This window comes from Siphateles boraxobius, unplaced genomic scaffold, assembly GCF_051911475.1.
Source record: "Siphateles boraxobius isolate OS27281-9 unplaced genomic scaffold, OSU_SipBor_1 55, whole genome shotgun sequence".
Classification (NCBI taxonomy): domain Eukaryota; kingdom Metazoa; phylum Chordata; class Actinopteri; order Cypriniformes; family Leuciscidae; genus Siphateles; species Siphateles boraxobius.
The window spans coordinates 7,631,707-7,657,074 of NW_027509181.1; the positions used below are offsets into that span (position 1 = coordinate 7,631,707).

Genomic DNA, 25,368 nt, shown 5'->3' on the forward strand with positions numbered 1-25,368 from the left:
CTTTAAATATTTTATTATTATTATTTAATTTAGTACTCATTAAAAAAAGCAAAAATAATCACACACTAGTACAACCCTTGATTATGGTGAATTCTGAAAGTTATTTTTGACAGTATCAATGCAAAAACAGGTTCAAACTCACAGCAATAACTTTTGATGCTTAAAATCCTTACACGTCAGATCTAACAAGATAGTAAATTAATTTTACAGAAGTATGTTGAATCATCAATGATGTCCTTTTTTTTAACAGTCACAACAGGTTTATTAATAAAATGTCCAGTTGGCCTTTTATAATAAAGAGAATAAATTACTGACAGGTAATGTGCATAGCCCAAATTCCCATGAAGCAGCTAGAACAGGCTGCAGAGACTATGCAACTATTCCTAATGAAATAAAAAATGAATCATGAGATAGTGTGTATTTAGCACCTCAGGTATATCACTGATCTAGAATCAGCGCATGCCCTTGTCACAATCGTTAAAAACTTGATCCAAGATCAAAATTATCAAGACCAAAATGGAACATTTGTCAAATAGACCATTGAAAACAGTATGTAAACGGGCTGGATGCAAAATATTATTTTTTTCATTTCATTTTTTTCTTTCATTCTTCCATCATAGACCATGCTTCCTCTGCTTTCATGTAGTACTGATTGGCCAGTCTACCCTTCATGGCCTCCATAGCTGCATCAGCTGCCTCAGTGAAAAGATCACCTACAAAATGCAAACAATTCCAATTGAAAACATTACAGCAAATTCAGGACACATTTAGAAACTAAAATTGTCAATCTGATATCATACTGTTGTAATATTTTCTGATGTTAAATATGAAGTACTGAACCGATGTGTTGGATGTTGATGAATGTAGCGGGAGATACACTCACCTGCTCTTTGGGGGTCTGCATCCAGGTTGAACCCTCCCTCCTGGTACATCTCAGCCAATCGTGCCAACAGAAGGTAGCGCGGCTCGTCCTGCATCCCATCAAACTCTCCGCCCTCATCATAGTCTGTCATCTTAAGGGCAGAGTCGTACCAGTGCACGGCGTGCATCCAGTCCAATGCCCTGCGTTTTCAAAATAAAACTTCAGCTCTAAAGTGGGCTCCTACAGATTTTCCATTTTAAAATTCCATACTTTTCCAGACTTCTCTGTAGATATTTCAGACCATATTTAACATGTGATAAATGGTTTCAAAATACAACACTGCTATTACATATGCTATTATGTTGCCAAATAACTGCCGGAATATGGTAAATATGTAGATCATTCAAAATCAAAGAACACCAAACCCAGTTCATATTCAATGTGCAGCATTGAATGTGTACTTCAAAATCATATTATTAATAAGTTATGTTTCAAAAACAATATTGTTACTGTTGTAAACCTTTTTCTTCTTAAGTGTAGGAGACTCAGAAGTGAAGAACCAGGAGACGTTAGTAGTGTCTTCAGCAGGATTCTTTATTGAGAACACGAGCTGTCGGTAGCTGTAGTCACCAAGTCAAGTCTAACTAAGGGAACTTTACATTGTAGTTTATATACATTTCAAGGGGGAGGGATTACATTGTGATGAACAAAGCATGTAAATGAGCTGAGACATGAGAACAGAACGGTGTAGGACTTCTCGCACTGAGACAAGAACTCCAAGACAAACGGTCTCAGTTATAAAATAGCAGGTGTTCAAACTTGTTCAGCATGAGTCTTCACCCGGTGAGAAAGGCATGGCCTTCTCGTACTGAGATGGGACGATATATATATAGATATATATAAGATATATATATATATATATACACACACACACACACTCATATTTATATATATATATATATATATATATTTTTTTTTTTGTGGAAAATATTATTTTCAAAATAATGGCAGGATATGTTATTCAGTATAATATTGTTCACTACGGATGAAATAATTTATTATCAGTCATTATTATTCCAACATTATATTCAGTATATATAATTTTTATTTTAGACAACTAAATAGGGGCAACATTATATTCAGTATATCCAACATTATATTCAGTATATATAGTACAGTAATCTGTAAATATATATTTTTTCTGGCACAGTGGTAATTTACTCTCACGTTCACCGAATGCATTGGTTATACATGCTTACATAATGAGAAGAAACCTAAAACACATTATAACCTGCATATATATACCTCTGACATATCAGTTGATAATGTAATGATGGTTTGATGTTGCATGATCACCAAACAACAAAGTACAGAGTGATTTAAATGACCATGCAGTCCCTTTTCTGTTGCTGGTATGTAAATATGCATGTTATATAATTTATTCAGTTATTTATATTTTAGACAACTAAATAGGGGCATCAGTCTGAAAACGTAATCTGGAAATTATCATTTTGTAATATTCTGACTTATTCAAACGTGGACATTACTAAAATCAAATTCCAAACTAAGTAGGAGGATCCCTGTCTAAACACATTTTGATCCATACAGATAAAAATTGATGTGAATGATGTGAAAAAATGATTAAAGCATGTCTTACCTATCAGAAGGGAGTTTCAGACCTGTGTCGAATGCTCGTGCCACTAGAATCATACTGGGCCGGTCTCCTGCCTCGGCGGCCTGCAGCAGGAAGCCAAAGCCCTTCTTGCTGTTTTCCTCAGATGCCTGAGATGAAACAACACAGACATGACAGAGGAAGAATAAGCAGGGCAGAGAGATAAAATAATGTTACCATCCATGAGACCATTTGGGAAAAAAGCACCTCTAACTCTATCTCTGGTAGAATGTGATGTGGCAGCTGAAGATAACACTGGCCAAGGGCAACTATAGCCTCGAGCTCCCCACACATGGTGGCCCTCTCCAGATGATATATTGCAGAAATCTCGTCCCACGGTGCATCCTTCTCACAGAAGCGCCCGCCCTCGTGGTAGCGGACCATGGCTAGATGAACCTAAAAAGGCATAGTTCACCCAAAAATGAAAATTCAGTCATCATCTACTTATCCTTATCTCATTCAAAACACATTAGACTTTGGTTCATCTTCAAAACACAAATAAAGATGATGTTAAAGAGAGGTTTCTGTCCCTCCACTGGATGTCTGTGCAAACAAAACTTTCCAAAAAGATACAAAAAGTTCATAAATGGGTCATAAAATTAATCCATATGAACTGAAGTGTTTTAATTCGAGTCTTGTGAAGAGACACATTATCTGATCAACAGAACATTTAATTTAATTTAACAAACATACATAGAGCACATCAAATATGGTAAAAACAGAAGCTCAAACGTGTATGTGCCTCAGGAGAACCAATGAGGTTTGATGACACATGCAAGTTTGAGCTTTCATGTTAAAGTCAAATACACCCCTAAATTAAATCTGTTCATCATATAAAGCGATTGTATCTCTTCACAATACTTGGAATAAACTTGATTCATATGGATTGGTTTAATAACACCTTTATGACATTTTTGGACCTTTTTCAAAGTTTTGGTTGCATGGACTTTCAATGCAGGGACAGAAACCTCACAGAATTTTCATTAAAGGTAGGGCAGGCAATGTTTTTCATAAACACTTTTTGTTATGTTGTTGAAATTTTCGTCACATCCTGATAGCAATCAAAAATAAAAGTGGTCTAAATATTAAAAAAAAAATTAAACATTTATCTTCTGTGGAAAAATATTTCATCCAATCATTGCATTCAGTTTCAAATGCCTACGTGATTGGTAGCCTCTCTAGCCTCTCCAAAATTGCCTACCCTATCTTTAAAGCCTGCCCTGAACTGAAGCCGTTAAGTCAAAAATAAAGTATAAAAAATATATTTGTCAGTTTCAGGACCAGGTTCGTAAACACATGACACAATTTCTTACCTTGCCTAGGATGGATTTGCCAATTTTCCTTTCAAGAAGCATAGTGTTCAGTCTCTCCACCTCCATTGCCACACAGGAGGATCTGTGTACGTGGGAGCGAGATGAATGGTAAAAACTCCATTTTTCTTCTGTCAGCTGAGAGAGACAACAAAAATACATATTATCAGTTATTTTCTAGTGATAACTGAGGCAAGAAATGACAACAACATTGACTTTATGAATTGTCCCATGTCCAAATTTTTAATATATCCACACTTTTTTATCCATGACTGGCCAAGACCAAGGTCAGAAATAGACTGTGTTTAGGAACAGCATATAGCTTAGAGCGCTAGTCTGTTGTGAAATCAAATACAAAGCATAGTTGCTCTGTGTAGTGTTCCTTTATTGTCAATGAAAACGGTTTGTCATTCAACAAACTGTTTTTAGATGTAACTGCTTTCACTTTTTGTATTTATATAACATTCCTTGAATCCTTAAATATGTATAGCAGAAGAACTAAGATCTGTGAGACTTTGAAAACCACAAAAAATAAACACTTTAAATCACTTGAAATATTTCTGCACAAAAAGCAATGCATGCAGGAAATCACATGCAGGGTTCCCACATGACTTCTCCAAGCATTCCAGAATTTTTTTTTTCAATTTATTTAATTTATTGTTTTAATAGAAATTTCACTCACAAGCAGCAACTGCTAGTCAATGAAATATCTTTTGAGCACAACAAGAGACATTTCCATGACTTTTACATGCCATTAAAAAAATCACAATTTTAAAACTCCCTGACATTGACAGGTTTTCCATGATTTTGGGAACCCAGCATATGCGTGTACAGTACGGGAAAGGAGAGCTTGCCACTTGTGAGGGGGTTGATGAGAAGTAAGATGAGATTAAGGGGTTTAGATTAAAGAATAATGAGATGAAAAGGTTAAGAGGTTTAGATAAAAAATGTAGATTACAAGACAGCACCACTTTAAATCAATGTTCTATGAGAAGAAAGATTAGGAATCAATGGGTGACTATCGTGATTAGATACAGGGATTTTATCAACGTTTGTGTAGTTACCCGACGAACACTGTCCTCATCCGATTCTGAGAAATGTCTGTTGTAGAAGGGACGTCCCTAAATAATGATGAATGAATTAAACCTACCAGCTCAAAAATGTATAACTGCTGCATTTCATGATGCACGTAAGCACAGCACACAACAACAAGTTTATAATGCAGTAGAAAGGACATTTTATTACGGAGTAACAAAGAAATCAAGCAAGAACAGATTATAATTTCAACTACATTTCTCAGTAGCCTGGCACTAAAAATATGAAATATCTATATTATTAACATAATCTATATCCATCTATATCTAAAAAACAAAACAATAGTTGTAAACTAGTTTAATTTAAATGTAATAATGTTTTGAATTTGTTCAGATTTAATGCTGACAATCATCCAAAACCCTGTGCTGGATACAAATACCGTTGTGATTAATAAAATAAAATAAGATCAAATAAAATATCCAGTTGATATTCGGTACCTGGCTGTGATGTTCCACTAAGTCTCCTTCACTGCGTTTCTCACTAGGGTAACCACTGTCTCCTCCGTTCTCTGAGTCCTGTGAAAGCAAGTACAGTTAATAGTATAAATCAGCTTTTCATTGCTGCTAAAATCAACATAAATGAAATCAGTTTCCACAAAATATCACTGAATTTAATACCACTGTCAACAATGGATATATTCTTATTCACAAACTGACCTTATGATCTGTGTTAGCTCGATGGGTCTCATTCATTTCATTCATAAATGACCAGCCTGTTATGAAACATAAATCGAGAGACATAATTTGAGGTGAAATTAATAAAAATTAGTGTGCATTTGTCCCAAAACAAAATATGCATTTCAGTATGCACCTGATATACTGTATGAGAGCTAACTTTATAATTGAGCTAGAATGCCTTGACATGTTGCAGTTTCATTTGTGCACATGAATTGAGGAAAAGCTTAAAACAAATCAACGTGTTTTAACTAAACACAGAATATGTAGTGCTACCAATCACGGTGCTGTTGGAAATAATTGCTTAAAAACATTTTTCAATAATGTTTCAAATCATAATCTTAAATTGTGATCATGACAGTTTTGATATCTCGGACAAGTGTATACTCTACTAAAGCCTTATACTGTACAGGTAAATTAGACTATGTGTCCTTATAATATTAATCAAAACAATTAAAGGTCAGTGCAAACTGGCCCAGGAAGGTTACTTAGCAACATCAGCACCAGATAATTAATATTCATGAGCTACGCCATAGATACAGCCAGCAGTGCATCATTCTCTAGGGGGAAAATCAATTACACTTTGGGAAAATAAATCCTTACTACCTACCATAGTTACTCATTCATTGTCATTTCTGAGGGGAAATTTCTGTCACACCGCTGCAGACTTACACATTTAGAGCATCTCCTATTTTATTGCAGTTTTATTTTTTCCATATTGCTGTCAAAATAAAGATGGTTCTGGATTTTTGCTTTATAAGTGTCAAACACAACTTTTCTGGCCAAAATCCATAAAGTATTTCCTTGTTTTCCCATAGAAATGAATTGGTAATTATATTAACATCAAAACCAGCCATTCAAAGGCCCACTTCAGTTCTCGGCCAGCTGACAACAAGTGGAGGTACTTCTAGTACTTTAAATACATATATTTAAAAAAGTGTTTCCAGGTGGTTGCAACATAATGACGGCAAAAAAATTCTGACTGCATGAGGTGTGCTGAAAAAACTATAGATGCAAGGATTCATTCCTTGTTATGTCTGTTGTCTTAAGTAGAGGGCAACTAACACACTGAAATTACCTGAGACATTCTATGGAGGAGGAGACAGAAAACTGAATTAAATGTTAACTAGACCTGTCTGAAAAGTATAACGTAAAGAAAGTGAAATTTATGATACAATTGTTGTCAGATTGTATTGTTCACAATAAATATATCATCAAAAAAATCTTAACGAACAGTTATGGATATTTCAGTTTTTCTCTATTCAAGTAGATTGCAACCTAACGCTTGTTACCTACATAAAAAATATCGGTCACCAAAGTGATCTGACTTGTCTTAAGGGGGATTTGGTATTCCTCAGGTGGGCTACTTAAATAGTTCACCCAAAAATGAAAATTAGCCTATGATTTACTCACCATCAAGTCATCCTAGTTCTTTCAGACAAATACAATTGGAGTTATATTAAAAAATGTCCTGGCTCTTCCAAGCTTTATAATGGCAGTGAATGGCCGTTTCTGTTATGAAGTCCATAAAAGTTAATCCATCCATGATAAAAGTGCTCCACACAGCTCCGGGGGGTAAATAAAGGCCTTCTAAAGTGAAGCGATGCGTTCGTGTAAGAAAAATGTCCATATTTAACACGTTACATAGTAAAATTCTAACTTCCGGCCAAATGGCCATACGCAGTCTACTTGTGCCTAAAGCGGAACTTACGCAACTTGTGACGTTGGAAGTAGTGTAGTGTGTCATGGTGTAGTGTAATTATCAGCAGTACGTCGCATTACTCGTGTAAGTTGCACTTAGACTTAAGTCGAATCCGTATATTCGTTTGGCCGGAAGCTAGTTATTTAACTTTATAACGTTTTAAATATGGATACTTTTCTTACACAAACTCATCGCTTTGCTTCAGAAGACCTTTATTAACCCCCCAGAGCCGTGTGGAGCACTTTTATCATGGATAGATGCATTTTTATGGACTTAAAACAGAAACGGCCATTCACTGCCATTATAAAGCTTCGAAGAACCAGGACATTTTGTCATATAACTCTGATTGTATTCGTCTGACATAAGAATGTTATATACACCTAAGATGACTTGAGGGTGAGTAAATCATGGGCCAATTTTCATTTTTGGGTGAATTATCCCATTAAGTGCATTCACACATTGTACCGGGTTAGTATAGTATTACCCATGGATGATCGGTCTGCAGAGACGCCAATACTAAGTGGAGAACAGGGAACCGAGTCAGTCTCGCTGTTTTCATCAACTGAGGAAGTCTCAGAGAGTCTGGATAGAAGAACAGGCATGTGGCCGAGAGAGATTGTCCGAACCCTGGGCGAACCACACTGCTCTTCACATCCACGGAGGACAGTCTGAGCTGAATTCTGCTTAGAAAAAAATATTTAATTTAGAAAAAGTTTCAGAAACATTTGTTTAAATAATCCAAATTCATAACCAATTGCAACAGTTTGTGAATGCAAGGCTAAGAGGCATACATTTTATTCTGTTGGTCAGATCGGGTCAGCAGCTCCACTGATATTTTCACTGGCAACGCCACAAAAACACCCATACTTTTAAATTAACTATCAGAACCAAAGTAAAATATTTTAGTACAGAATTTTTCATTAAACATGGAAAAAAATGAGGGCGACATATCAGCAGGAAGGTTGTATTTTTGTAGGCCAAAACCCAGAAACGATTAAGTATTTTAGCACTTCTGTCCTGAAGTTTTTGGTTAAATGCCTGAAAAAAGGTCTGTGGTGAACACAGTTCAAGCTCAGGGAGGAAGGAGGCGGGAACCGGCAAATGGTTAACCTAAAGTTTTAATCACAAAATTAAACAAACAAAACAAAGTGGTACCCGCTTCAAGGCCGACTGTCTCACACAAAGCATTTAAGGAATAGTTCACTTCAAAATGAAAACTCTGTCATCATTTACTCAGCCTCAAGTTGTTTCAACCTGTATGAATTTCTCTCTTCTGTTGAACATAAAGGAAGATTGTAACGCAGTTAGATGTTATGGGAAGAAGGAGGTGGGAACCGGCGAACATTTAAATAATTTAATAACATAAAATAAAGAAATACAAAACGAAAGTAAAAGACAGCAGCCCCTCGCGGACGACTGCTGACACATAATAAAACACAAGTCCAGGTTAGCCTCTCTCATTTTCACTGTCGACGCTCCACCTTTTATGCTTCCACTCCTCCGTGAGAGATACGAGACCGGTGGTCGCACAGGTGTCGCTCATCCGTAATCACGCCACTGGCCTCGCGCCGCTCTCTCACAGCCCTCGGCCTCATCCTGCTCGCCACATAGATATATTGAAGAATGTTGGTAACCAAACAATTGATTGAATCCATTAAAAAAAACTATGGAAGTCAATGGAGTCCTTCAATTGTGTGGTTGCCGACATTCTTCAATATTTCTATGTGGCGAGCAGGATGAGGCCGAGGGCTGTGAGAGAGCGGCGCGAGGCCAGTGGCGTGATTACGGATGAGTAACTCACCAAGTTGTCTGGGGTGTTTACTGATATGCTCACACAAAAATCACTGCAAAAGATGCTTTCCAACAAGTGTTTTACTATTCGTTGTAAAACTGTGGACCTATTTCTCCAAACGCCTCACAACCGGACATTCTTCCGTTGAGAGCTTGAATAATAGACACTCCAGCCCAGTTGGTGGCGATAATGCACCTTTGCCAATGTTTGGATAGCGTAGCCTACGATACCGCGACTGCATAAGACTACAGAAAGAATACAAACAACCCCATTTCCGTTTCCAGCGGCGGAGTAATACGGTACCTCACAGAACATCCAATACAAGTCAATGGAGTTGGACAAAAACTACGATAAAACTTGTTGGAAAGCGTCTTTTGCAGCGATTTTTGTGTGAGTATCAGTGAACACCCCAGACCACTCAGTGAGTTTCACGTCTTTGTAAACTAAAGTTTAATGCGTTTTATGAATGATTCTTCCAGTGCCCCTATGAAACCATTATGGAGGTGGGGGGTGCTAACACAGAAACCGAAAATTCTCGTGACAGCAGCATTTGTCCAAATTTCAATCTTAACTGTTGTATTTCATCAGAAACTATCTTAAAACAGAGCTTTAAGTGTAAAATACCAAACTTGTCCTTTAAATGTCCCAAGCCTGGAATCATAATCTTTCGTTGGTCAGAGCTTATTTTCTGCAAAAATCCAAAAGCTAATGGTAATATCCGATTGGGTTTTTGTTGAGGGAACCAGGCTGATGCTACTTCTAGGATGGCCTACTGGCCGTCATCACTGCAGTATATAAATACAGCACCGTCTATATTGGGCGGTTCCATCTACTGGCCCAAACTTCTTACACTAGCCCCACGCAATCCTGCTGTTGAGCCCATGTTACGTATATAGAGCTTACATAAGGATCTTGTACAAACCAGCAATTTGTTGGTGCAGTCCAGTTGTGCAGTTTCAGCAGGGGACAGGTCAAAGCGAGTGAGGCTCATACTCCTACAGATCTTATTACACAGGTGAGAGTGGAAGAAAAGAGCCATGCCACGCACACCTGAAACACACACACACAACATACATAAGATAACCATTACAAGTGATGCACAGAAACAAATTTTTCCCGAAAGCCAAAATATTTCAAATGCATAGATTAAAAAGGAAGTTTTATATACATTTTTAATAATATAAATTATGTTTCTACTTCAATTCGTTGTTGAAAAATAAATATTTATACGGTGGCTGTAATAAAAACTTGTTTTGATGAGAGATTTGTTCAAACATACATAACATAAGTCACAGGTTAAGTAAAATTATAATGAATGTGTAATATAGTGCATACATTTATTTAAATGCTCCTTTCTAGAGTTATTTTCAGAAAGCTGAGATTTTGTTCCATATCAAAGGCCCTATTATACATCCGACGCAATGCACCGGCAGGCGCGACACTAGTATTTTCTGCAAGTTTCAGCCCAACGCAGTTATCATATTCACATCCTGCTCCACGTTGTTTAAAAAAGCAAATGCATTTGCGCCCCTCTATTGAGCTGGTCTGAAAACGAGGTGTGTTCAGGCGCATTGTTGGTGCGTTGCTATTTTGAGGCAACTGAAATAGAATAGAAAGCAGTCTATTTCAGTTGCCTCAAAATAGCAACGCACCAACAATGCACCTGAACACACCTTGTTTTATTCGCAATATTTTTTTTGTTATTTAAAGAGCGCGATAGTAATATGCGCCTATAGGCGGATCAACAATGTGCGTACACTTTTTCCCGTATATGGTCTGCTCAGATCCGTTTCCTCACTAGAGAAGCGTTCAGTTTTTCCGCTTGCAAATTCCGCCATGTAAACAGCGAATCCGCCATGGGGCGTGTGCAACTGGCTTTTAAAGGGAATGGGAGATGAGACTCTGATTAGTTTATTGCACATTATGCCCAAAACACACCCATTACTCATTAAGAGAATACGGACAACCCTTTTAGACCATGCGCAGGTACCGACCATTTTTCCCGTCGTTAAGCTAGCAAAAGTGGATTCGGACATGCCCTAAGTGCGCTTTCGTCATGCGCTTTAGACCATGAGCTTAGATTGTTAAAAATAGGGCCCCAAAAGTCACAAAGCTTGATGTTAGGTGCACTACAAATAATGTTTTGTGTTTTGAAAACAGCATAGACTAAAACATCTCGGTTCATCAAGATGAAGATCGATTAAAAAACGAAAAATGTATATTGACCACACAGCTGACATAATTACCTGTTGTAGTTTATCCACATCGGGTGCATGAAAAAGACACTTACACAGTCAAAAAGAAATCAGCATCATCGGAGTAGTACTAATTAAACATCACTGTTACAGTCAATGTTTCATCCATAACTCAAAATTAATTTCGACCAAATATTTTCAGTTGCCAAAATTTCAGTGCATCAATAAAATGTTCCTCATGCTTAAAGTACTCGTGCTTAAGACAAATCAAATTTATGAGAAGTCTTTAAGTTTATAAGGAGAAAAAATGCAGGATAATAATAAATACCCAGGTTGCCATCTCCAAAGTCAGTCCCCTTCTCAGTGTGGATCTGAGGATCTGTATAAAGGTCCCCAACACCCTGAATGTCCACCACTATCAGCTGGTGTCCAGAGCGCTCAAATGTGAAATGACTAAATGCCTAAAGCCACAAAAACATAATTGCCATTAAATAATCACACATCATTTCACTGGGACAACAGATTCAGATTTGATACATCCTTGACAACCTGGGGTGTAAGCCGTATGTTATCGTCCCTCACGAAACCAGAGTTGGAGTTGTACTTTGTGTACTTCCCCTCAATGTAGTGTTCCAGGTGAAACAAAGGGCTCCCAGGGCGACTAGTCATTTCCACAACACACATCTGCATGATGTCAACCTAATAATGATTGGATACGTTAAAGTTGTACATAATTCGTATCTGGTATGATTGTTCAAACCAGTTTTGAGTGGTAAAACCTAGTTTACATACAAACTGTGACAGTGTTTTATGAACATTAACAACATCCACCAGAGAAGTACCTGTTTGGGAGGCCTGTGGCGATTGAACTCCTCGCCCCATAATTTAGCCTCCATTTGTAACTTCACATCCTCAAAGTAAACCTCTCTGTCTACAGTCTCCATGTAGCGCTTAGCCACGTAGTTTGAGGCTGATTTCCATTTGCTGCTGTGGGAAAAGTTTGATAACTTCTTCCTGTGAAGGATAGGGAATAGAAAGCTACAGGTCAACATAAATCCATTTTAAAACAAGAGATGAGAGTATCATATTTAGGGCTGCCCCTGACTAAAGAATTTCCTAGTCGACTATTAGTTCATTTAAGCCGTTAGTCGATTATTTGCGGGAGAAATACTTTACCATAATAAGGAGCATTTAAAATATTAAATTAACCCCTGGTTTCACAGACAAGGTTTAAGCCTATAGTCCCAAACTAAAATGCATGTTTGAGCTGTTTTAAAAGTTTAAAAAGTAAAACAAAAAAAGTTGGTTATGAAGGTTTGATTTATGAACATTATTTTATATAAAATCTAACTATATATATTATATAATGTTGAACTATAAAACTGCTAGAAAATCAAAGCCATTCATTTAAACAAGTTGTGTTCCAAATTTGAGGTTGATATCTCAAAGAATGAGCTTTCAGATCCAAATGTTCCTCATTAGATGCCAGCGAAACTCAATGGGACACGCAGTGGTTGGATTTGGGGTTTGCACTTTGCAGTAGAGTTTTTCTCTCAAATATTACAAGCACATACACACACACATTTTTTTTTATTACACACATACAAACCACACTCTGACATCCATACCAATACACCCACACAATTATCACTGAATAAGTTATAAATTGGCTTTATTATATGCTGAAGCAGAAAACAGGAATAAAGCGAGTATTTGCTTTATATGCTAAACCTGAGAAAATGGCAACATCTGGTAAAAAATAGTCAAAATTTTAATTTTGAAGCCTTTCCAAAAGAATGAAAGCCTATTAACAAAGAGTGCATCATTGTATGGTCAAATGGCCCTGGGGTTAAAAATTGCAGTTTTAATGGGTTTCAATGGGGACATTTTTGTCCAAACGGTGAGGAACTATTTTGTGTACCTGGTGCAAAATAGATTTTTTTTAAAGGAAATGGGGGTAAAATAGTTAAATTCCAAAAAAAACAACAAAAAAAAACACCTGTGCCAAAATGTATGCAGTTGACATTAACACAGGCAAAATTATACAAAACAAAAACTGAAAAAGACAAAAATGTCCATAAGGGTGCACATGGGTTAAATGTCCTATTAGAACTAAGTATAGCCTTAACATCAAATGAAAACTCAGTTTTCAGTCAGAACACAAAAAACAAAATAAATATATATTATATAAAAACAAATAAATAAAAAACAGCAGCAAACTGAAACACTACAACAATATGGACAATTAGGCTCTACCTGATTCACCATCGCTATTTTTTCCCTTTGATATCAGTCTCTTTGTTGGGGAGAAGTGAGCTCAGTGTTTAACGTTTAGTCGATTATTAGGGGGCAGCCTTAATAAAATTATCACTTGAATAGAAGATACATCACTTAGAAAGGGACATACTAAGGGATGTATTTTTTGTACAGGATAGCAAATACTAATTAATACAATCTGCATAGGCATTGGTCAATTATAACTAAGTTGGCTTGACAAACAAAACTATTCTACACAATATCTAATCCTTTTTATTTAATAATGTGCGGATTTTATGATAGCAATTAAGCAAATAAATGGAATATTAATACTTAAAAAAAAATTATAACTTATATTAACTGCAAAAAGGTGAAAAACCCTGAAAAACTGAATAACACTTTCACTTCTATTCCAAATATTCATTAATAAACAGTAATATTTACCTAGTCTATAGTACATATATATATTCAATATATATTTGCTTGACTCACGATCTGAAGCATTCTCTCATGGCTCCTCTTCCAAACGGCTGTAAAAGAAATATATCCCAATTAATTCAAGAGAATACATAATTAATCAGTATTAGCAACATATTTACAGAAATGCAACTTCCAGCTCATACTGAAAACAAGTGTATGATGGTGTCAAAGTACCTGAGAGGAAATCTTGATAAATATGTCGTCTTTTGCCCATTCACCAGTAATCGCATTGTATCTAAAGAGCAAGAATACATGTTTACACCAATGTAAATCACTTAATATTTACATAAATCAATGTAAATATAGCTCGGTAAATCGGCCTCAAAATACGTGGCTGACAGCTACAAGGAGATGTAAATGCATTTTACCATTAAAAAAAGTATCTTCTATACTATGAAAATAATATTTGCAAAATAGACAAGTGATTTTTCTTCTTCTTTGGGACAGTAAGTGAAAGAGTCAATATAGCAAATACTGCATGATGGGCACAGTCCTAAAGGCACACGCCCAATATTTACACAAAGTGTGTGTTGTTTTTTCCCGTGGCCCAGAACACTGTGTACCATGTAGACCAACCTATCAAACACAGTTATTTAATGGCACACAACCATTGGCAAGCAGTCAAGGGATATTTTTTTAGAGGTGTGAAGTTACAAATGTTTAAAATTAGAGTCTGAAATCTGACATTATGTGTCTTATTTAACATGCAATCACACATTTTCTGAGATTGACTTGGATGTGTGTCAGGTGTCTGTGGTGTGGCACAGTGGTAAAAACTCAGGACTGGTAGCAGGAGGAAACCGAAGTTTCAGTGATTATGGGACACAAGAGTCAATCTCATGTCCAGTGTTGCGGAGACACCGATTAAAATTAGAGACGTTACAAACTTTACATTTTTCAGTAGCATGAGAGTAGGTCAGGTGTTTCCAAAATTTTTGATTTGTGTATTTTCTGTTACCGTAATTGTTAATTTATTCAAAAACCCTCCTTTTTATTTGTATATCATATGAAAACTTCAGATGCAAGAACCTCTATGTCCGTCTGGCATGTTTTCATTAAAATTACCTTTTTTTTTGTTTTTTATCAGGCTCCAATGTTTAGGTTCAGTAATTTGACTTTAATGGCAATGAAAAGGTTATTAGGCAATTATTGAAATGCCTTAATTTCAAAAATGTCACTTTATTCAATTTATTGGTATTTAACAAATTTGATTGTCTTTTGCTGCAAAACCAGCTAAGTTCATGTTTGCTCTTTTTGGAAAAACCTCTAAGTCCACCTCTTTGAACAACAATACATGCTAATCAATTGTAAAATCAATAAAGATGCTTCTTGAACATTGCAAATGATGAAAGCAGAGTTCAGAATGTAACAATGAAGAAACTAATCCACACTGTAGGGGGAACTGATGCAAAGTGGCTGCCACATCCATGTCGTATTACAGCTGTTCTTTAATGTAAGTTATGTCAGTTTCTGTCAGAGTTACAGCAGTAAACGAAACATTGTTGTGTTTACATGCTACTCGCGAAATCCTGTCATTATTGCCACTGTAACGATTTTCTTTACACGCACACGCCATTGTCAGGAAAAATCAGGTCCTTCTGTGAAATCAGGTCTCCATCAACTATCAATTAATGATACTACTAAGTATGTAAGAAAGATAATAATTTAAAATATGTATAGCTTACTATATTGTGCATAATAAAACTAATTGTATGTAATTTCTTTCACTTGATTAAAGTGTTAATAAATTAATAATAATAATAGCCTGTTAAGTCTATAATAGAACATTACATTGTTCTTTTTAAAACTGAAATATTTTGACATTTTACACTTAATGGAACACATAATTACATTAAAGATGATTGTGAATACATGCGAATACATTTGTAAGCTTACATTATAAACTAAGCTATCAGGCTAATCTGTATGTGGCCCGTGCTAGTACATAAGCTAACTAATACGGACATTAAATGGTCATTATACCAGTTAAAACAGCTTTTATCATCACATTTTTTGTAGGAATTGCAAACAGGCATTAAAGAGAGTACCTATTAAAAGTAATTTGAGCCAATGGGATTCTAAAAGAGACCAGATTTGAGGGAGGACCCAATTTGTCAGCACACCTGATTGGTTCTGTGGCTTTTGCTGACGAACTGGTATTTCTGAATGGGCTGAGTCTAAATTTAGCAGATTGGAAAAGAAAATATTTGATGAACATATACTATGTGCGGAGAGAATTCACTCTATCATTATCTCATTTTTGACAGAGGTGGCGTTTAGCGGGTTTGCATCTGATGTCTTTATGTTTTTATATGTGCTTGTTTGACATAGTTATTGCTCTATGTATGTGTTCATCAATTATTATATGTGATTAATATCCTGAATTAAATCTGTTCAAAGCAAGCGTGTCTCTTCAGAACACTTGGATTAAATCACTCTATTTATATAGAATATGGAATACTTGTACAATCTCCGTATGAACTTTTGAACCGTCAAAGTTTCTGTTGCATGGATTTTTAATGGATCAACAGAATATCTTCATTCGTCACAAGTCTTATGGGTCTGGAATGTTTTAACCCTTTTAGTAGCTGCAGTGTAGATGATGTTTGTTGGTGGTGGGAGTATAGCTGTAGTTGAACATCTTGTAGCTTTGCTGTTTACAGATTCCAACTATCTTCACCAACTCTGCTCATTTGTTGCAATTTGATGGAGTCAACTCTTTAAGCTCTTTTGATGGATTCAACTCTTTGAGTCGGTTAAGCATCTAAAAGGGGCTCAAAGTCACTCACCTGTATCGAGTACAGCGCTCTGTCTCTATTTCCTCCAGATGGAACTCAGCCCAAGGATCTGGCATGGCTTTGGCTTTCTCAATAGCATGTTTCCAAGTAGCCTGAGTATGAGAAATTGAAGTTGTTTAAAAAACTCCTTTCAATATGGGTTGAAGAGTGAAGATGGAAGCGATCCCCTCTATACATAATGGATGTGAGAAAAGAACAGGAGGAAAATAGGTACGCTACAATAAAGGACATGCAGGAATAAAAGGACAAAGAAAGTTTGAATCAGAGCTGGAAAGTTTTTAGTAGACTTAATGTAGGGGATCCTAATACCAGACTACCAGCCTAATAAAAATAAAGAAATACCATCAGCAAATAATTTTAATGACATCTTGCACCCTATAGGAATCAGAATTGGAACCAGAATCGTTACATATCTTGATTCCCGGAGTCACAGTCACTGTTCTGTGATCCCACAAAGAATTTGTCAGGAGTAGACACCAGGCTTGGTTATTTTATAAACTTTGCGCTTCGCAAATTCTGAATAACAACTGCAAGAGAGCTAGCATATACTATACTATACTATGCTGTAGTAAAAGTCTCAAGTCCAAGTGTCATCAGTGAGGTAAACCTGCCCATATGCCAAAATAACCAGTAAACCTAGATCCTGTGGCCAAGTATATTCAACCAATTATTTATAGAAAGGTCAAAGAGAGACAGAGTTCAAATATATGTCAGACACAAGGAAAATGTGGGCTCCTCTTTACAGGGAACCACTTAAGTATAGAAACGTTACCCATGTGTCACAAGACATCACGTAGACATCATCTCCTAAACAGTATCAGGACTATCACTGATACCTAACCTTACATTGGAGTATGAATTCAATAGTATAATGAACAAATAACCTAAATTAATTACATATTAACATTGCTGGGCTTGTAGGTAATCAAAAACACCTATGTTTAAATTAGGCAAGTATTTGTGTTTTTCCTTGAAAAAGTCTGATATTTAATGCTGATCATTTATAGAAAATTTTCAAGTAACATCTCTGCTGTACATTATAATCAGATTTTATGCTTGTAAAATTCTAGATTGGAGCTTTAATTGTGCTTGAAGTCGTGATGAAATGAAAGTAGCAACAGATCTTTTTTCTCTTACTGTGACGTACTTCCTAATATAACAGATTGTCGAAAAAGAAAGTAGTGCTATGTATGTATCGTACGTTGATTGATTTTGAGATATGGGTGTTGGACTCAAAAATGGAGGCAGACATGAGAAGCAAATGTAAGAGTGAAAGAGAAAAAAGGCAATAGAATAAATATGGGAAAAGCACGCATTCCATGATAGATGCCAGTCTAGATGGATTCATCAAATAGAGGAAAGACAGAAAACGTGAAGGGAAAAAATTGAAACTTGTATTAAACATACCCGGCCTTTCTCAGTTAAAGATCCAAACCTGACATCATGCTCTTTGTCATTTTTGTTCTATTAGAGGAATAGACAAACCCACTTGTTTAAACACACACAAAAAAATATGATTATTAATGCAACCTGACATATTTACAGTAAGATTTACAGTACATGAGGTTAAGGAAGGGCGCTCGAGAGCTCAAGCTCCATATATGGAAGTGAGTGTGTCACAGAGATGGAGGAAAACAGTTTTTGCACACTGTACATTAGTTTACTACTACTTCTGGTAATAACACAATTTTTTGTGGTTAAGAAAAAAACATTTGTTCACTTGTTCTCTGTGGTACAGGCAATCCCGTTTACCATTATAGAGAGGTCATTGTCTAAGTGGACACGATTCACGAACAATCTAAGAACATTCTTGGATGACCTCCGAAATGCCAGTGTGAAATGGATAGTTCAAGTTCTGGGCAATGATTGGTCAATACAGCATTACAGTCGTGCTAAAATACACAATGTAGTAATAGCGGCTATGATGTCAACTGTAGATACTGTGTACATTACTGCACAGGACCCGCTGAAATAGTATGTGAAAAAGCATGCATTATGCAAAGCTGAATGTTTCAAACATAAGTATGCTACATTGTTGTCACATGACCGTATTATTTACTAACGTGTAATTGAGAAATAAAAACAGGTTTATATATTATATATGTTCTAATTTGATCTATGATCTATTTGGTGTCAAACTACTAGTGGGATACAGTACTTGCTGTATACTGCACGTTTTTGCTAAAATATAGAAGGTCACGCAGGTATCATGTACACGCTGTAGTGTGAACTACACAAAAAGAATGAATAGTATGGCAGCTGTTCCGGTCCAAAAATAGTATGTCAGGGACTATATTTTTCCATGAATGATGCTACTTAATGAATTTGATTAATAAAATAACGTTGTAATGAAAGATTGTGCCCTGGCCCCTTAATATTTTAATATTTGTAATAACAGGTTTACAAAGTTGTGCTGTATTGTTTCTACATAACTGTATTCAAAATCTAGTATAGCCTCTTGCAATGTATATTTACTGCATATTAACTGGGAAGTTCTCACCTTGTATGAAAAGGAGTTTTTGGGCAATGAATTAGAAAGCTGCTGGTTGCGAACAGGGTTCCTTGGGTAGTCAAAGAAGCCTTTGGTTGGACTTATGGGGTCGTCGGTTATGGGGCATATGCGGAGGTCATCTTCATCATCATCATCACTTGCATTTGAATCTTTAAAAGCCACTCTATTCTTACTACACCCATCCCTAGGTCCATCCAGAGGGCTGCCCACCTCCTCCATACTAAACATGAGCTCCTCATCAGCCATGATGTCCCACTGTGTTGTGCACCAAAACTACAAACAAGCACGTAAGAAGTGTCAAATTATTACATTATTAGATCGCATAGTCAACAAACATGCAAACACCCTTTAAACGTACATGAAACAAATGATCAAGAACAGTTTGATAAAATGTGAAGGTATTCGTTAATGTAAGTCTAAGATAAACCTGTCCCTGCTCATGCGTTCCATTGTCCCGTCAACTAGACTAGTCGTTATGCCACATTCCTTAAAAACTTATGTTTGCAATGACAAAAACGTTTTAAAACCTTCAAAAACGATGCCATTTAAAGCTATATAATAATTGATTTTTAGACATTATAACTAATAGCAACAAAACAAAATAACAACTCAAAGGTAGTAACACTACAGAGCACAAGATTAAGCAATAGCGCGTGTCACATTACTTACGTTAGAATGACTAAAGTCGCTAGATTGAAGACATAATGAACATAACAGGACATATATATGCTCTATTATCACGAATCCTCTTCACACCCTTTCGGACCAGGAAGCCAACTCAACAATGAATCGCGCGTTAGCACGGAAGTTTCAGCTGCGGTTGTGTCTCAAGCACACTGGACAGTGACAGGTTTACTGTGTCTCTGCAGAAATGTGTACTACGTGTCTTGGCCTGCGAGCAAATGTTCCCTTGTGTTGTTTATTCCTCCAACCTCGCATTACTCAGGACAACGATAGCTGCCTTTAGCCCTCTAGTGGACTTTAATAAAAACACAGCTCATTCAAAGAAATGTTAGGTACCTAAATGGATGAAATCCAAACAAATACATTTAAAAGACACAAGCCAGTTTGCATAGAAAATTAGAAGAAAGATATCGTCAAAATGTTATTCAGAGAGGGCATATGACAGTCGATCACATGGCCTTTTATAGGGGAGCTCAGGTTGTTAGATAGCAGTGGTATATTGCGAATTCTACTAAGACAAAGGCATGTCTCATGAATAATACTAATTTATTCATGCTAACCTTTCCTGATGGACACGTATGAAAATTAATATTTATAAGCCAAGCCTTCAAGCGGCAACATTCCAAAATCAAATCAAGTAGGCGTACTCTAATGAGCGAAACGTCGCGTTACTTAATTAATATTAATGAGAGCACTCTTCGCCATAGTACAGTCGTACTCGCTGGGGGAGGGCGAGCCTCCACACTGGTGAGGACTGACTGCACGTAGCCACTGTGAAAAAGAACAGATCTGTCCATCCAACTCAAGTAGTGTGCAAACCGCGTGGCTATTTTCGTGTTCTTGGTTTAATTTGTATTACCAGTGTCAGCATCTTCAAATGTGACACTAACCGTTGTTCCAAGACTTTTGTAAGGATTTAATTTAATGCGTATGACACCTGCAGTTAACAAGTAAAAACAATCCACGATTGGCCTTGTATTTGTTAAAAGCGAGTAAACATGCTCCCCGACTAACATCTGTATCAAACGGAAATCGTTTATTATGAGCGCTAAGATTTTGAGGTACTTAATCGGCATAATAAACATTTTGGGAACGCAAAAGTAGTTCCGAAAACAACTTGCATAACAAACAACTTATTACAGTATTATAGTGCTATAATATGATAATATTGCTAATATGTTTAAGCTACTGTCGTGGTAGCGTGGCCGAGTGGTCTAAGGCGCTGGATTTAGGCTCCAGTCATTTCGATGGCGTGGGTTCGAATCCCACCGCTGCCAAATTGTTTTATGTTTGGCGTCTATTATTATATCTAATAATGTCATGTACATCATGCAATCATTTTTCCTAACTTAATGGTACGTACTTGATCCTATCAATTTTATATAGCCATTTGTAAGGCCAAATGTAGACCTACGGGAAAGGCTGTGAGATGACTGGCAGAAATTAAAACATTCATCTCTAATATTAAAAATACTGTATCTGGAAGATCCTTTCAATTGGCTTTCAACGCCCTCTGCTGGTGATGCATGCATGTATAAAATATAGTTTATAATTATTACAGGTATTATTAATGCCAATTTGCCTAGATGGTATTAATTTCCATCGCAGTGCTTCCGGCAAATTTTACAAATTGTAAAACGGTAAGTAAAATACAATAAATAACATAAAAAGCGTGCAGATTTACTACACATATTTTAGAAGTACTTGGTCATTTGCGCCATCCAGCGGTCTGAATTACAATTTTTTTACCATCACGGAATAACAAGCCGCTTGTCCAAGGGCACGTTTAAGTTTACATGGACAATGTGTAGTTTTTTAGGTATTTTATTATCTAAAATCAATATTTTTATTCATAAATATGTCCTCAATGGTGTACAAATACCTCTGCCAATTATCTGACTTATCCTCGTAAACATCGTATTATCTTTATATACATGCGACGGGTAGTCCACGGAGGCTTCCATGTCGATTTTTGAATCCCTGCCAAATTATTACCCCCCTCGTTGAAAACAGTATCTGATTGCCTAATCCTAACCCCTCCCCCACAACTAATCCTAAACCTACCATACTAGGGGGGTAATCATTTGGCGGGGATCAGAATTCGGCACAACACCGCCATCTTGAAAAACTATAATAGCAGAGAGGGTCAAAAACTTTTGCACGATATTCTAATTTTTCGAGTTTCACCTGTATAGCTAACTTACACTGCTTACCTTTGTCGTTGGCCATGGTGTAATGCTGCTAAAAAGGTTAGTATTTGAACCTATGAGGAAAGAAAAATGAAAAGGGCAACCATTAGTTATAGATGTTATTGGTGACATTCGTTATTGTCCATCTATTATATATGTTATTTAACAGGCCAAAACAGACGCTTTTGTCCAAACCGATTTACTGAATAACTTTTTTATATGACTGGTTCATCCATTTCTCTTGCGATGTAGTAGATAACAGTTAACACCATTTTGTGGTTATATTCGGCGACCATTAACGTTATGCAACATCATGTGCATTAAGTAATCATGTTAAGTATGTGCCCAGCAAGGATGTTAACGTTATCTTTACCAATGCCTAATTTCACCGTGCTTAAATGATATTTAAAATATGCGTGGGCGGTTAAATAAATATGACTCATTTAACTTACATTCGACTTACATTAGCTGTTTAAGTTTAATTACTAATGTTAACTAGCATTTAGTTAGCAATAATTAGCCTGTGTCTAGTATGTTATCTCCTTACATATACCTATTGGGTATGAATTCATTTCACATAACTTCTTAATATTATGCATTAACTTAATATGGCGTAATGGATATGCAAAATGACAAAATAATTAATCAGAATACTTACCAAAAGTTGCTCCAGGTCACACTCGCCGTCTCTGCAAAATTAGGTGATTCCGATTTTTTTTTGGCACAGCTACTAGAAGATGTACAACTGTCACACAGTCGTCACGCTCAGTTTGAGCCTGCGCAGTCGCTCAGCAATCAGACAGGAAGTGCGATAATCGGGCTTTAGTCTTCTCCGTTGAAATCAACTGGGTCGCTGTGTCCATAGACATCTGTGTCCATTTCTTTTACTGTCTGTTGTCAAAAAGTACTAGGCCAACGCGTTTCCACAACGCGTTTTCGTTCAGAGCCAGCGTCACATAACTGAAATCAGCAGGAACGGAGGATGAGCAGTGAGCGTCGCTTGTCACTGCCCCGGGGCAAGTTTAAAATTCTGCATTGCACTGTTATTATTCATACTGTAACGTTAACATTCATTTATTCGTTGTGTCAGTTGCAGTTTGTTTGAAATTACAAACCTGCTCACCCGAAGGAAACCTCGACGAAGTGCTATTAGAAGACATCCTGTCATAGCTTTTTGGAACATGACAGTTACCGTAGATGCAACACGCATTTGAAAAAGCGAGTCGCTGGAGAGCACAATTCGTTTACATGTAAAATACATTTTCACCGCTAGATGGGAGAATTTCCTACATAATGTCCCTTTAAACCGGTGCGCAACGTTTTGCTACACTTGTCTTTTACTGTCTATGGGTTGAACGATATGTTTCCTGGAAACGGCGTGCAACGGTTTTGAGATACGTAACGTTACGTTTTCTATGTGGTGGGTGTGTCACAAATGCCACCCGCTTCAGCAGTAACATGTATATAAACCATTTGGTATTAAAGAGACAGCTGAGCTCGCACAATGGGTCGAAGTAAAGTCATTTACAAAATGTGTCCACTGCAGCTCGGTATATACGCAACAATTGAAGATATTAAACGTATAATAAAGATATTCTTGTCGTTTGATAAACTTAAGATTGAGTCACTGTAGTCACTTGGACTATTTTAACGATATCTTTAGGGGCTGGCAAGCTTCAATCCCTTAAGAAGCCTATGGAGGAGTGATCCAGCTCTCAGATTTAATCAAAAATATCATAATTCGTGTTCCGAAGATGAACGAAGGTCTTACGAGGCTGGAACAACACGAGGGTGAGTAAATACTGACAGAATTTTCATTTTTGGGTGAACTATCCAGAATGAAGACATGTTTGTTGTAAGAGTTTTATAGTAAAAATATAGCATATCAACCCAGACAACATATCGGCCCAGATCCGGTCCACATCTGGCACACAAGGAATCCACACAGCCCGGATGATGTGGGCCGGATCTGTCTGGCAACAGTGATCAGCAATAATTATACTCACAATAAAATAATAAGGTCATATCATATAATACAGTCTCGAAGGTAAGAAGGAGATCCTTCAACTGAAATGTTTGTCTTTCCATCCTGAAATGCGGGGCAAATGTTGATCAAAATAATTATGAACCACAGTTTCCACAAATTCCTTCTCTCAATAGGGATGTTCTCTTTTATTCAGGGCGACAAGGGCAAGGGCAGTGAAGAGGCTCTTCCACTACAGGCAACACTTCTTTCAGTAGTTTAAGTGGGTATTGGATCTAATAGACATGTTGTTGGTTTAGATGCAATAATAAGTTTATTTAGCTCTTCCTGTCCTATAGTTGTAAAGCAGTGTAGTTGTTCTTGAGGAGCGATAATTGAGGCTGAATCATAAGACACAATAAAAGATTGTACATCTACAATTGTGTTTCTGATGCTTTCTATTTTTATCTATTTCTATTTTTTCTCTTTTATTCAGGGCGACAAGGGCAGTGACTGTAACATCGACCGTATTTTGCAGTATTAAACACGTATTTAAACCGATTTCATCTTGCTCTGAAAATTCTTCAAAAAGAACAGAAAGAATGGCCTTCTCAGCTGCCATAGTTGCAACTCTCATCAGAACAGTCATTATTCAATGCACCACAGTTTCCGGTTAAAACATTTTGCAACTTTTTTTCGGGGCTGAACGCAGCATGGTGGGTTTTTTTTTTTTAATATTCAATTCAATTCAATTAAAATTTATTTGTATAGCGCTTTTCACAATACATATTGTTTCAAAGCAGCTTTACAGAAAGTGCATTTCAGAATTGTACATAGAAAAATACAGTTAGTTAATCATGTATAGTTTAGGGCATAACATATCGCCGGCGTTGAGTTGTCTCTTCACAGGCGTCGAGTCGTCTCTTCACAGGCGTTTAGTCATCTCATCGCAGGTGTTGGGGCATCTGAAGTTTCCGTGAGAGGCTGGATACAAACTGGAGCTGACGAACGCTATTTACCTCGGGACTAGCGTCCCGAGATAACAACAGAAAAGCAGATGGGAAATAATTAGCATAGCTGCTGTTCATAATAGTAATGCATTCGATCTGATTCAACAATTGTAGAAAAGGTAAGCATTATGTGAATGCTTGGCTAAAGAGATGTGTCTTTAATCTAGTTTTAAA

At 36.7% G+C, this 25,368-nt stretch overlaps 1 protein-coding gene and 1 non-coding gene across 5 annotated transcripts; one reads left to right on the forward strand and one right to left on the reverse strand.

Annotated features, from left to right (window-relative positions):
- On the reverse strand, nt 1–20,463 carry eef2k (eukaryotic elongation factor 2 kinase). 4 transcript variants are annotated; one of them, XM_077206119.1, is made up of 19 exons: nt 20,018–20,460; nt 19,337–19,621; nt 18,244–18,300; nt 16,828–16,928; nt 14,213–14,273; nt 14,051–14,088; nt 12,145–12,316; nt 11,852–12,001; nt 11,631–11,763; nt 10,030–10,157; nt 7,800–7,995; nt 5,596–5,651; nt 5,377–5,454; nt 4,909–4,965; nt 3,848–3,982; nt 2,742–2,930; nt 2,520–2,644; nt 884–1,062; nt 1–713 (listed from the first exon to the last, which is right to left on the reverse strand). In XM_077206119.1, the coding sequence occupies exons 2-19, from the start codon at nt 19,592–19,594 to the stop codon at nt 604–606; spliced, it is 2,223 nt and encodes a 740-aa protein (XP_077062234.1). In that variant the 5' UTR covers nt 19,595–19,621; nt 20,018–20,460; the 3' UTR covers nt 1–603. The 4 variants fall into 4 exon arrangements, with proteins under 4 accessions (XP_077062234.1, XP_077062235.1, XP_077062236.1 ...); XM_077206120.1 differs by lacking the exon at nt 18,244–18,300 and having other exon boundaries at nt 20,018–20,463; XM_077206121.1 differs by lacking the exon at nt 4,909–4,965 and having other exon boundaries at nt 20,018–20,352.
- A 764-nt stretch (nt 20,464–21,227) lies between these two features.
- trnal-uag (transfer RNA leucine (anticodon UAG)) lies at nt 21,228–21,309 on the forward strand. Its single transcript has one exon. It is a non-coding gene; the product is annotated as a tRNA-Leu (tRNA).
- The last annotated feature ends 4,059 nt before the right edge of the window (nt 21,310–25,368 follow it).